The 12,673-nt window shown below is 41.7% G+C and overlaps 1 protein-coding gene across 1 annotated transcript; it reads left to right on the forward strand.

Annotated features, from left to right (window-relative positions):
• Positions 1–7,118: 7,118 nt before the first annotated feature.
• Positions 7,119–10,406, forward strand: gdf10b (growth differentiation factor 10b). Its single transcript, XM_010865191.3, has 3 exons — positions 7,119–7,662; positions 8,110–9,014; positions 9,218–10,406. The coding sequence occupies exons 1-3, from the start codon at positions 7,422–7,424 to the stop codon at positions 9,407–9,409; spliced, it is 1,338 nt and encodes a 445-aa protein (XP_010863493.1). The 5' UTR covers positions 7,119–7,421; the 3' UTR covers positions 9,410–10,406.
• Positions 10,407–12,673: the final 2,267 nt, after the last annotated feature.

Genomic DNA, 12,673 nt, shown 5'->3' on the forward strand with positions numbered 1-12,673 from the left:
GTTTCACTAGCTTTTCCTGTTTTTTTCGTGAAGAACATGAAGATGTATTGAAATTACACATTCAAATTTTATCTCCCAAGGCAATTTGAAGCCGTATCAAATATCTGAGTGAACAGTGTTTGGCTCACTCTTTTCTACAGACTCTTAAACATAGACCAAGAGAAAGACAGCAAACTTGAAAGAAAGCAGTTGGACTCTGTGAGGTGTTTTGAGTATAGCCTAAAAGGCATGGAGGGGCAGTCCCCCTAAGTGCTCCATAGGCAAGAACCATGTTCTTGTAGTGCATTGCATGCTCTGAATAGAAGCCAGTGTAGCATGTGGAATACATAGAGGTGTGACATGGAAGAACTTTTGGAAGGTTGAATCCCAGACAGATGCAGCATCATAGATAATATGAAGGTGTTTGATGGCATTTGCGTACTCCGGCTATAGTTTGAAGGATGAACTTGCAGAAGCAAGTCAATGATTTGGCGTTTGCCGGTAATAACCTATTTTGCAATTTGGATGATTTGTTGTCCAGGCATACGCCGTGGAGAAATTAACTGTAATGGAGAGGTCTTACAGGGAGCAAGCTGAGTCCAGGTGGAAAAGCAGCCAATGGCATTGAGTGAGTAAAATCGCTGGGGAAGCCAAGCTAGGGCAAAAGTCACATTACAACCTGTGTTGTGATGACTATGTTGTTTGCTCTGTAAGTTGTTATTCATAGTCTATGCCACCATTAGCCAGAAACAACAAACCGTCACTTACCTAAGGGCAAATCTGGGTGGTGAAATTCATAATGAATATTTGATGGTATTTTACATCTATACATCATGGCCAAACAGGTTAACACATACATTTTTTAACTAGTGCGTTGCACATGTACAATACATTTTTTGAATCACCCTACTAGTAAAAAGCCAATACATTAAACACTACACCTCTTCATGTTGCTTCTTCCTTTAAAGGTGTGAATGTCATTTAGAGTTAGTTGTCCCAGACAAGTCTAGCATTACCTGGCTAAACACTTGTTAACCTAACTTCCTTAGTCCATACTGGTCAAAGTTTTAAGATGAGGGATGTGCCATCCACATCTGGGATGACACATCTGCTGGGCAAGAGACATGTTGTGGCTTTCAGAAAGACAATGTCACAAAGTCAATTGACATGACAATGTCAACAGACTTTGTAATTAGACAAAAGGAGATAATGCCTGCAATCAAACTTCAAAAGACACCAGCAGTTTGAGCACATTGTGCAGACAATGATACTTCAAACATCAGGAGGTTGAAGGAGGCAATTCAGTATGTGTAGGAGTCAATTCAGTGTGCTCAGGAATCACCAGGCCCTGAATGTGTAGCTAGAAGTATCTGATGGTTCACATTGTTGAAGATAATGTATAGAAAGAGAGAAAGATTTGGCAGGGTGGAGAGCCTCAGTAGCTTTTTAGTACATATTTTACCAAATTCTGCTATTATGACAACCCACTCACAGATTTGCACCCAGATATGAGGTTCCTGACTGACAATGTGACCTTCACCACACATTTAAAAAACATATGGCAAAGAGCCACCAACTAGGTCATAATGGAATTAATTTAAAACTTCACAACCAATGAACCAGTAGCCTTAATACAACCACACAAAGAACCAATGAACCAGTAGCCTCAATACTACAACACAAAGAACCAATGAACCAGTAGCTTTAATACCACAACACAAAGAACCAATGAACCAGTAGCCTTAATACCACAACACAAAGAACCAATGAACCAGTAGGCTAAATACTACAACACAAAGAACCAGTAGCTTTAATACCACAACACAAATAACCAATGAACCAGTAGCCTTAATACAACCACACAAAGAACCAATGAACCAGTAGCCTTAATACTGCAACACAAAGAACCAATAAACCAGTAGCCTCAATACTACAACACAAAGAAGCAATGAACCAGTAGCCTCAATACTACAACACAAAGAACCAATGAACCAGTAGCCTTAATACTACAACACAAAGAAAAATGTCAGTGGTATGAACAACACAAAGAACCAATAAACCAGTAGCCTAACACAACCACACAAAGAACCAATGAACCAGTAGTCTCAATACTACAATAAAAAGAACCAATGAACCAGTAACCTAATACTACAACACAAAAAACCAATGAACCAGTTGCTTAATACTACAACACAAAGAACCAATGAACCAGTAGACTAATACTACAACACAAAGAACCAATGAACCAGTAGCCTAAATACTACAACACAAAGAACCAATGAACCAGTAGCCTAAATACTACAACACAAAGAACCAATGAACCAGTAGCCTTAATACTACAACACAAAGAACCAATGAACCAGTAGCCTCAATACTACAACACAAAGAACCAATGAACCAGTAGCCTTAATACTACAACACAAAGAACAATGTCAGTGGTATGAACAACACAAAGAACCAATAAACCAGTAGCCTAACACAACCACACAAAGAACCAATGAACCAGTAGCCTCAATACTACAATAAAAAGAACCAATGAACCAGTAGCCTCAATACTACAACACAAAGAACCAATGAACCAGTAGCCTAACACTACAACACAAAGAACAATGTCAGTGGTATGAACAACACTGACCTGGAGCAGTAGCCCTGTCTGGTTACAGCATGCTTAGTGTGTGAGTTTGAAGCAGAGGAAAAGAGCAGGAGAGAGAGAGAGAGCGTCTCCATCATTAGGGGTAACTAATGTTGAGTGACAGAGAGGCAGAGATCAAAGCTGCCCTGGCGTAGAAGGCCCACCACTCGGAGCTGTCAGAAGCGACATCACGTCAGTGATGGTCCCACAGAGCCGAGCCTGGATTGCAGCTGGACGGGTCAGTGACAGACCGGTGTGTTCTCTTTCCTTCTTTCCCTCAGATCCATTCTCTCTCACATGCATACTTTCCCTATTTCTCGCCATGCTCTTTCTTTCTTTTCACTCCCTCTTCCTGTCTCTTTCTCGCCTCTCCTGGAGAAACAGGTGATCTACGCCAAGGCTGGGGTTCAGTCTGAAAGTGGGCTACAGTGCTGCAGCTCCTTAAATGTTCACGGAGATCCCATTCACTGTCAGCACAGCATATGTCGGTTCAATTGGAAATTGACTTTGTAAAGCACTTTTGGATTGAATCCAGGCCTAGAGGTCACCAGACTTCAAGTACATCTAAATCTTGCTTTCAATTTCTCTTCAAAGAACCCCTTTTGTTATGGTTTCTCAAAGAGAATCACCTTTTGGTGAAGGTTTTTGAGCAGGTAGGTTGTTCAAATGGTTCTTTGAGTAACAAGTATAAATAGTTTTTTTTTTACAATACCCTTTCACAGTTTTCCTTAAGGAACTTATGGGATTTCCCCAGACTTTCAAAGTAAAGGATACTGCAAGAACTGTTTCTTTTTATTGTGTAGAGCTCTGGGGTTTGCCATACTGAACAATTTGGCAAATGCTGTGATAATCGATCTTACTGCATATTTCATCATAGTAAAGCAAGATGAGAATACAGGTATTCTCATAAATCCTGGTTAAAATAAAGTATTCCGGTACAAATCCATGAAAAAATTCCATTTATAGACATGAAATAAGGCCCATAATGCCAGACTTACTGTGCCAGGCCAAGGAAAACAATATGCGTGGCCAGAAAGCTCTGTCTGAAATACACCAAGCTAATTCCATTCTTTCTTATAAAAAGTTGGATAGAAAGAAGAGGTGCACAAGTTGAAAACGGGCTAGTTACTGATCCAGTTCATCTGAACGTTGTTTTGTCTGATACATACGTATCGCACGTACTGTAGATGTGCAAATCTCAACAAAGTCACGCAATGCCAAAGTCACAGAATTACGGTGTGATTTATAGACAGTCGAACGAAATGGTGCAGACAGGAGGGGAGAAAGCTGTGCCAGTCGTCCATTTGGGGCATTAACATGGAGTGTAATGTTCTCGCTGACTGAATGATGACGGGAAAATGGCCTTCCTGTTCGGGAGCCCTTGAAGTGATTGATAACCATGTGGATAGAATACAACGCTCTATGAGCAATTACGCTTTCCTCAACTCATCATGGTTATAAACAAAAGAGGGGTCAGTGTGACCGAGCCGTTGCCGTGTCCCACTCTGCCTGGCAGAAGCTGATACAGACGGATTTTAAAATGCAGCTGTTCCTTAACCATACTCAGCCTGTCTTTTGCACAGAAGCATCCAAACGTGAATAATGGTTGTAATTCAATACCATTGTCCATTTTTCAAAAGTGCCCAAACACATCAGGCTTGCTTGTTTTCAGATTGGCATCTTATATGAGGAATTACCATCAAGTCACTAAAAACCTGCTGAGTTCATTTTCAGGAAACTGATCATCACTTGATGATAACTTGACATATTGTCATAATAGAGAATGATACATCTCAGTTGATTGTGTGATATATTGCATTTGCCATATGGTTCATTAGCAGGTGTAGACAAACAGTGAAATAATAAAAACAAATGCAGAATGAAGTACATGAAAGATGAAATAACACATAGAATACATAGTCAAAAACTATTACAAATACAAGGAATAAATACAAAACTATACGAATAACAATATTTTTACATATGCAATGGCAAAAGTTAATTAGGGCATGTGTTGGTTTTCTTGTTGCACATGTATTGGCAGATGTACTGTAGACTGGGGGTGATTTGATTTTGGTCAGATCATATGGTTGAAAATGCAAATGTGCAACTATGCCCAACTAAGCATTTGTTGAAAATACATTACAGTATTTTCTGACTAGAAAAAATGTAACCCTGCTGTAGACTTTATATCAGGGCTTATAGATTATTTGGGGACTTGAAAAAGGAGCTGAAGAAGTAAAACCATCTAATGAGTAGATGTAACTATTATTGAGGAGTGGGCCTTTGGGTTCTTCTTCTGACTTAGTGTTAAGGAATTTCCGAAAATATTTTAGCGCTTCTTACTGAGGCAAAAATGTTTTTGCTAATGTTAAAAAGTAGTCAGAGAATATACTGTATTTCATATCTGCTTTTGTATCTTGGAGACAAAAATAGCAGGAATTTCGGCTGTAATTACAATGAATAATATTCTGGTCACTTGAGGTGAACATCTGAGGTGAACCTCATTAAGCTGATTGCTGGCTAAGTCTGTGGGGTGTGTTTCTGCAGATGCAGTGGGTCTCGGGTGAAGAGCTGCACCACTCGGCAAGCACTGCTCGCACAGCTCGGAGCAGCTCATTACCTTTGTTACTCCACCCAAATGTCAGAACCCAGATGATAAATGACTCACTGAGCTTCAACAGGCCATGGCATTGGGTCATGTCTCTATTCAGAACACAGACGGCTGAGAGGACCGCTTGGACGTGACAAGGCCTGTAGGATTACACCCCGATGTGATGATTCTGTCAGCGAGCAGCCCAGGTGGTGTATGGGGAGGACAAACTATATCCCACTTGAATGTCACATCTACCCCCGTGAATCCTGCAACTCACTGTGATTTTGGCCCTACATTTGTCATAACAGTTCCTTTCCAGGAGACTGTCCATTTCCTGTTGGCAATGATTGCTATACGCACTGCTCTGCAAATGCAGGCGACATTCCGGATATCTCTGGGATAGAGGGCCATCTTTCTTCATGTTTGTTTTTCTCAGAAGGCGGACAGTGATGCAAACTATTCTCTCTCTGAGACTCAGTGAGGGAGATATGGCAGAGGAACCAGTCTGGTGAGGGTCTGTCTGATCACACATGGATATCTTGGCAGGGATCAGATGGGTAATGGAAGGGTTTTCATGGCCCTCGGACATCAATGACCAAATCAGTCAGAGTGGTCATTTAGTCTGAGCCAGCAGTAAGAAAACAAGTCGGGGGGAGATTGGTGTCAGGCCAAAAGCAACATGGCGGACTGACTGTCTTTCACTACTTGATGAGTGCCCCAGGCAGATACACTGTGAATGAGAGCATGTTTCTTCTCTCTTTTTCTTCTACAACTCTCTCACTAAAGGTGATTCATGTACGCATGATGTCATACGGAATTACATTTTTAAAAAGGTCTTGAGTGTGAGGGGTCAGAGACTTGGCCAGAGGCTGCGGTACCTATTTAAATATTTTCTGCCTCCAAGGATAAACTTTTTCTGAAATGACGAACAGTTAAGTATTACATGAGGTTTGATGGAGAAAATAATAATCAATTGACACTGGGAGTTGTAAAGATTCATTAAGGGCTGGCTGTTCTCTCGCAATGGGAAGGTGTACTCTGGTCTCCTTAGATGATGAAGGCTGAGGGTGATAACATCTCCCTTAGGCTATGTAGCGATAACCTTAAGACAATCCTGGCTTTAGCGAGGGCTCTGGGAGCAGGGGCCTTTAGTGCTGTTGTAGGACATGTAAAGTGTGGTGTAAAAGGCCCCACTGATTCCCGTCAGGCTAGTAGAAGGTATTTTAATGGCTCACTGACCCCAGTAGCCAGGCTGTCACCACCTCTCTCACAGGGCTTGCATTGTGCTGCTGTTAACTAGACATCAAGACCCCAGAAACCCAGGAGGCTCCGGCGGGATACTCGGCCGGGGGGCCGTGAAAGAATGACACGGAAGAAAAACAAGAGCACCTCACAAAAGGGTCTTAAAATCACATGGTTGGCTAGAGAGACCAGGAAAGGCGACATTTTAGCATACCTGCCAAACATTTTTTTTCATGTGACTCTGCTCAAAATGGGATGCATCATATTATGTATGATACAGTGTTTCATATTATGTAATCTTCATGTTTTTCTAAATAATAAGGAAACACAAAGTAATTGTTCATATTGAAGACTATGTTTAGGCCTAGGCTACACAACCCTGTGTCGGGAGAGTTACCATCTTGCATGTTTTCTCTCCAATCCTAATTTAGGACACCTGATTCTGATAATTAGCAGGATGCAAAGCTAAATCAGATTAAACACTTTTGTAGGAGAGAAAATCTAGAGGAAGGTAGCTCTCCAGGAACGTGGTTGGACAGCCATGTGTTAGAGTGTAATTGCAGTAAAAGCCCCCTCATGTATAAAACACATGCAACATGCAAAAAACAGCATCCTGCCTCATACTTGCAAGGTGTCTAACACTTCAAATTGCACAGCAGCCAGCACAGTTATTCTACAATAAAGGAGATTTGCGGGCTTTACTCTCGTTGGCTGAACGCTCTAAAGCGTCACCATCTGTCACTGCCACAGCACGGCTACCCCCTGGCCTCTTTCGTAGTAAGACGCAAGTGTGGAGCTAAGCTGGGAAGTGCTACTGTCATACCTTTTTAAAAGCGGAACTCGAATCTACATTTAAAAAAGAAAAACAAAGAATCACACGCACCTGTGGAGGACTTTTCTCACATTTAATCTCATTCAAATACTATTGAAAGAACGTACTTGGATGGAATAACCGATTTTTCTATCAAAAATATGGCGAATATATTATTACATCTGGTGCATTTGTTATTACTTTTATATTACGTTTTTGTGGAAGTTTCTTCACGGGAGCCATCCGAAATGAAGCAGCAGGCTACCGATCACACCTCTGCGCGCGAGACCGCACCGCGAAACATGGTCTCCATCAGTATGTTCAAAGTCTATGAAAAGTACAGTAAGGACCACCACCGTCACCGCGACGGAAATACCGTTAGAAGTTTTAATTCTATTCCAGGTGAGTTTTGTTGCTATATATTGACTGCATGACACCAATAACACATTACCCTACGTAACCGTGATGGGCTTCGTAGATAAACTACTACCCTGGATGCAGCAGCTATTCCAAGAGTCAATGTATGCTAAGCTTTTCCATATGGGGACATTTTTATCTTTCAAACAGTACTGGAAATCGTGAGTTTCAATTTTTGGAGATTGAATTCTGAATATTGTATATTAAGAATATTGTTTATTGTAATCAAAATATTGTGTATTGTCATCAGTGTTTTTCAGCCATAGCTGCACTGTTTTAGGAGAAGTCAAGACCTAATCCTTCATGTTGTTTTCAAATTGTTATTACATCAAACAGTTGAAAGTAGGCTACATTGAAAATGTTGGTTACACACGTGATCATGTGTTTTGATTGTCATTATGTATGTCCTTCATGTATTTATTTCCTTTGTAGATTTCTCCAAGAACAGTGTGTGGTTCCAGTTTAATATGTCATCCATTCAGGAGTCCGAGGTCGTACTGTCTGCCACATTTCACTTCCTGGATCAGCGTCCTCGTCACCGACCTTGGATCTGCAGGCGCTCCCGGAACGCTTCCTGTCTCATCCAGCACCTTCAGCAGCTTACCTCATCCCACCTCCTCTTCCGAGGAACGTCTCCTAACTCTGCATTTACCTCCCCGCTGGGCAACGTCACCCTGCCTCCTCCCAGAAGAGGGTCCTGGCAAACAAGGGACATCTCTGCTGTGGTTAAAGAGGCCCGTGCTCTGGGAAAGCTCCTCCTCAGCATACAGTTTGACTTTGGAGTAGGTTACCAGAGGAACCAGGAGCACCTCTCTCCAGCCAGCCTACCATATGTCCTGGTGTATGCCAATGACGTGGCTATATCCGAGCCCAACAGCGTGGCCATGACCCTACAGAGGTACGGGCCTTTTCCTTCGGGCGAGGACCCCACCCGCTTGCCTAGTGCATCTCCTCTAGCCTCTAGGCTGAAAAGAGCAGCAGTGTCCCCCTTGGACCAAATACAGAATAATGACCTGCCTGAGGTCCAGTTCAACACCATGAAGAATCATGAGCTATGGGAGAGCACATATTTTGCCCCCAAGATAAAGCCCTCAATGAAAGATGGGCGGAAGCAGGGCCAGGATAGCAGTGAGGGGTTGAATAAACCTCAGGTGCTGAGCTTTGACGAGAGGACCATGAAGAAGGCTCGCAGGAGACAGTGGAGTGAGCCCAGGGCCTGTGCCCAACGTTACCTGAGAGTGGACTTTGCAGACATTGGCTGGAGCGAGTGGGTGTTAGCCCCAAAAGCATTTGACGCCTATTATTGTGCAGGAACGTGCGGGTTTCCTATTCCAAAGGTAAGTTAGTGTAGTGTTTTAGTTCAGTGTATCATGTGCTATTTATTTAGTCAATAAATACTTTTGTTGTCTTGATAAAATGAAGCTATAAACATGGTATTCTGGATTTTTTACATGCCAGAGAAATATGATGTAATCATTATAGTTCCTTGTGAAAGAGAAACCTGCTTAACTCCAGCTTCGCTGGCCCCTCTGACTCCCAGGTAGTCCGACCGTCTAACCATGCCACCATCCAGAGTATTGTAAGGGCAGTGGGAATTGTTCCTGGCATCCCGGAACCCTGCTGTGTTCCGGACAGGATGCGCTCACTGAGTGTTCTCTTCCTGGACCCCAGCCGGAACATGGTGCTGAAGGTTTACCCAAACATGTCCGTGGAGACCTGTGCCTGCCGGTAGACCCACCAGGAAGAAGCCTCAGTGCATAATGCATGAGACAGAGTGAATCAGAGTGGAGCAGGACAGCCATGTAGTCAATACAGTAAAAAAGACAGACGTCTTTGGATGAGACTGGGATGGATGAACTCACTACAGAGGGAAAAATGGATTATAGATAATCCTTTTGAGTGACGAGATGCAGAGAATGCTATGAAAATGCAATGTCAGATTTTTGAGTATGTGATTCACAGGGAGGTTTTGTTATCCAGCAGCCCGACTGTAGGCGAATAAGGGCCTGTGTAACTGCAGGTTTCAAGACTTCAGCCATCCAGAGCTGGCTCCTGATCTAAACCAAGAGTAACTCAAATAATGAACCCTATTGCCAAGCTGCGCTTAGACCACTGGACCCAAGTGGGCTTTAGGTTTGATAAGTCTTCATACCACACCTGAATCGAAAGTTCAAACTCTGTAAATAATACTGTAACTAATACTAAATTGGACTTTTTTTGTAAATATTTGATGGCATCTTTAACTATGTTGTGTAATAGAATTAATATGTTAAGATAAATGATAAATGCATGAGAGAATGTACCATTTTAATAAATAATTCAATATATTTTTCTGACTGTATGCATATTGTGGTCATCGAACAGGGACCCCCTGTGAGTGATCCAGCAGAATAATTGCATTTGTTTGAATTAGGGATCCTCTCATTCTCAGTTAGGAAGCAGAAGATAAGTGGCACATTGCTGCCACCTAATGTTTTGAAGTAGGAACATTTTAACAATTGCTATTTAAAGACTTTGTGAACTGAGGTTTATTAAACTGAATGTTTCTTAGCTGGGATTCCTGTTTATTTAATAGACCCCAGTGCACAGGTATTCCATCAAATTTTATGGGCATTTACAATAAAACTGTTCTATGTAACATTTATCCTTGGTTCAAGATTTTTATGGTTTTGATTTGTATTTAATTGCCCAATTATTGCCTAGATAGACTGTGAACATAAATGGAAATAAACTTGAAGGTACTTAAAGTGGAGAACTCCACGTGTATAATAAAAGCTTTGGAGATTGGGTGGAGTTGTAATAATGCAGGGACAGTCAAAGGTTGTCTGATTGTATGCACCCCAATGCCATGAAATGTTTTTTAACACTTGATTCTGGTCTTCCGAATAAGGATTGTGTCAGTTGTCTCATCGGTATTCCGAACTTCTGGATAGGGATGAGGATTCCATTCAAGACTTTATCGACGGTCTGTAAATTATATAAATTTAAAATATAAACACAACAATCAACAACGAGGGCAGCAGGGTAGTGATCAAGTGCGTTGGGCCAGTGAATGAAATGTTGCTAGTTTTAATCTATGAACCAATAAGGTGAAAAAATGACCTGAGCTGGCGTGGTTACACGTTATCTGTGTTTGTGGATGTACTGCCAAATCCCTTCACATTGAAGGCAGCATACGATAGAGAAATTAACATTCAGTTCTTTGGTAACAGCTCTGGTGGATATCTTGGGGGTCCTGCATCCTCCCTTTGAGACGCCTGTGGGATTGTGCTGTGTGATAAACCCATGGGCAGGGCATGTAACAATGCCCTTTTATTGTCCTCTGCACGAGGTACACCTATGCAATGATCATTGTATTGTATTGTAGGCATACCACACCTGTCAGGTCGAGCAGTTAGGGAGAAATCCCCACTGACAGGGATGTAAATGAAGGGATGTAAAAATCTGATTCCAAAAAGAAGAAAGTAGGATTACCAAATGCAACTAATTCTGATCACTTGTTTGTTGTTACAGTTTTTTTTCAATTGCTTAAGCACAATTTTGAAAACTGGGCCCGGTTTGTCAAAACACTACACACAATTAGCCCAACCCTACACCAAAGTGGCACAACACTTCAGATCATTTGCAAAATGCAACACTATACACAACTTCATAAAAACCATATTTTGTTACTATACGAAACACACATTTCATATGACTTCAATCTTTTTGAACCAGTTACACATGCTGTTGCTAACCTAAAACACTTTTAGCAAGTCTAATTCTCAGTGATTAGAGTACTGTAAATGAAGTACACAGATAGTGCAACTATACAATAGTTCACCAAACACTACACAAGACCAATGCTGCAGACTGAGGAAAATCTCATTTATTTCTCTCCATATACTCAAATCAGTCAACATGGAGAATCACAACAAAACATGTCCCAGTTGTCATGCTACTACAGTACTGTGCATAACACTGTTAGCTCTGCAAACAGACAAACGTAAAATACGGTATCCAGTAGAGGTTTCAATTGCAGTAAATAACAACAACCATAAATAAATAATCTGAAAAAAATGACAATATTGTACAGAAAATACAACAGTAAACATACTATACATTATCTCTTCGCCTAGCTGGATCTGGCCAGGAAATTTCATCAACATCACAAGCAATATCCTCATTAGCAAGACAACGTGGGAAGAACCGTCTTGAATGTCGAATCCATTCTTGCACAGCTGCGGTGTCCATGGCCTGAATGAGGGGTACCTGAGCCTGGGGCTGGAGATTGTAAACCTTCCACCGCCATGCAGAGAAAAACTCTTCGAGTATGATGGAGGGTATAGTACTGTCAACTGTGGATGGTGTTGAAACCAGTTCTGGACCAAAGCAGAGCGGTGGAATGACACATTGTCCCAGATGACAGTGTATTGTTTCTGGTGTATTTCATTACCTGCTGTGACAATGTGGTGCAATAGGTTCAAAAATGCGAGAATGTAAGGTGTGTTGTAAGGGCACATTTTGGCATGACGGAGGAGAACCCCATGCTGTGAAATGGCAGCGCAAAGGGTGATGTTACCCCCACGTTGCCCTGGGACATGGATTATAGCCCTGTGGCCAATTATATTTCTGCCTCTCCTTCTTGCTTTTGTGAGGTTGAACCCTGCCTCATCAATATATATGAATTCATGCTGGATTTCCTAAGCATCCATCTGCAAAACTCTGAAATACAGTGAAAGACAATATTGTGTAGTTCAGGATAGGTCTAGTATATGTAATGTAAAAAAGTCATGTGTGCAGTATGCAACATCACAGTGCTAAAGTGAACAATACAAACACATACTCATGCCGCAGCCGTTTGACCCTCTCTGAATTCCGCTGGAAAGGCACTCGATAAAGTTGTTTCATTTGAACCTGATGTCTTTTCAGGATGCGTGCCAGTGTAGACTGAGAGACCCGTTGGACATTATTGAAAATGGCATGGTCACCGATAATGTTTGCTTGTAGTTCTCTG

This window comes from Esox lucius, chromosome 5 (genome assembly GCF_011004845.1).
Source record: "Esox lucius isolate fEsoLuc1 chromosome 5, fEsoLuc1.pri, whole genome shotgun sequence".
Taxonomy (NCBI): Eukaryota; Metazoa; Chordata; class Actinopteri; order Esociformes; family Esocidae; genus Esox; species Esox lucius.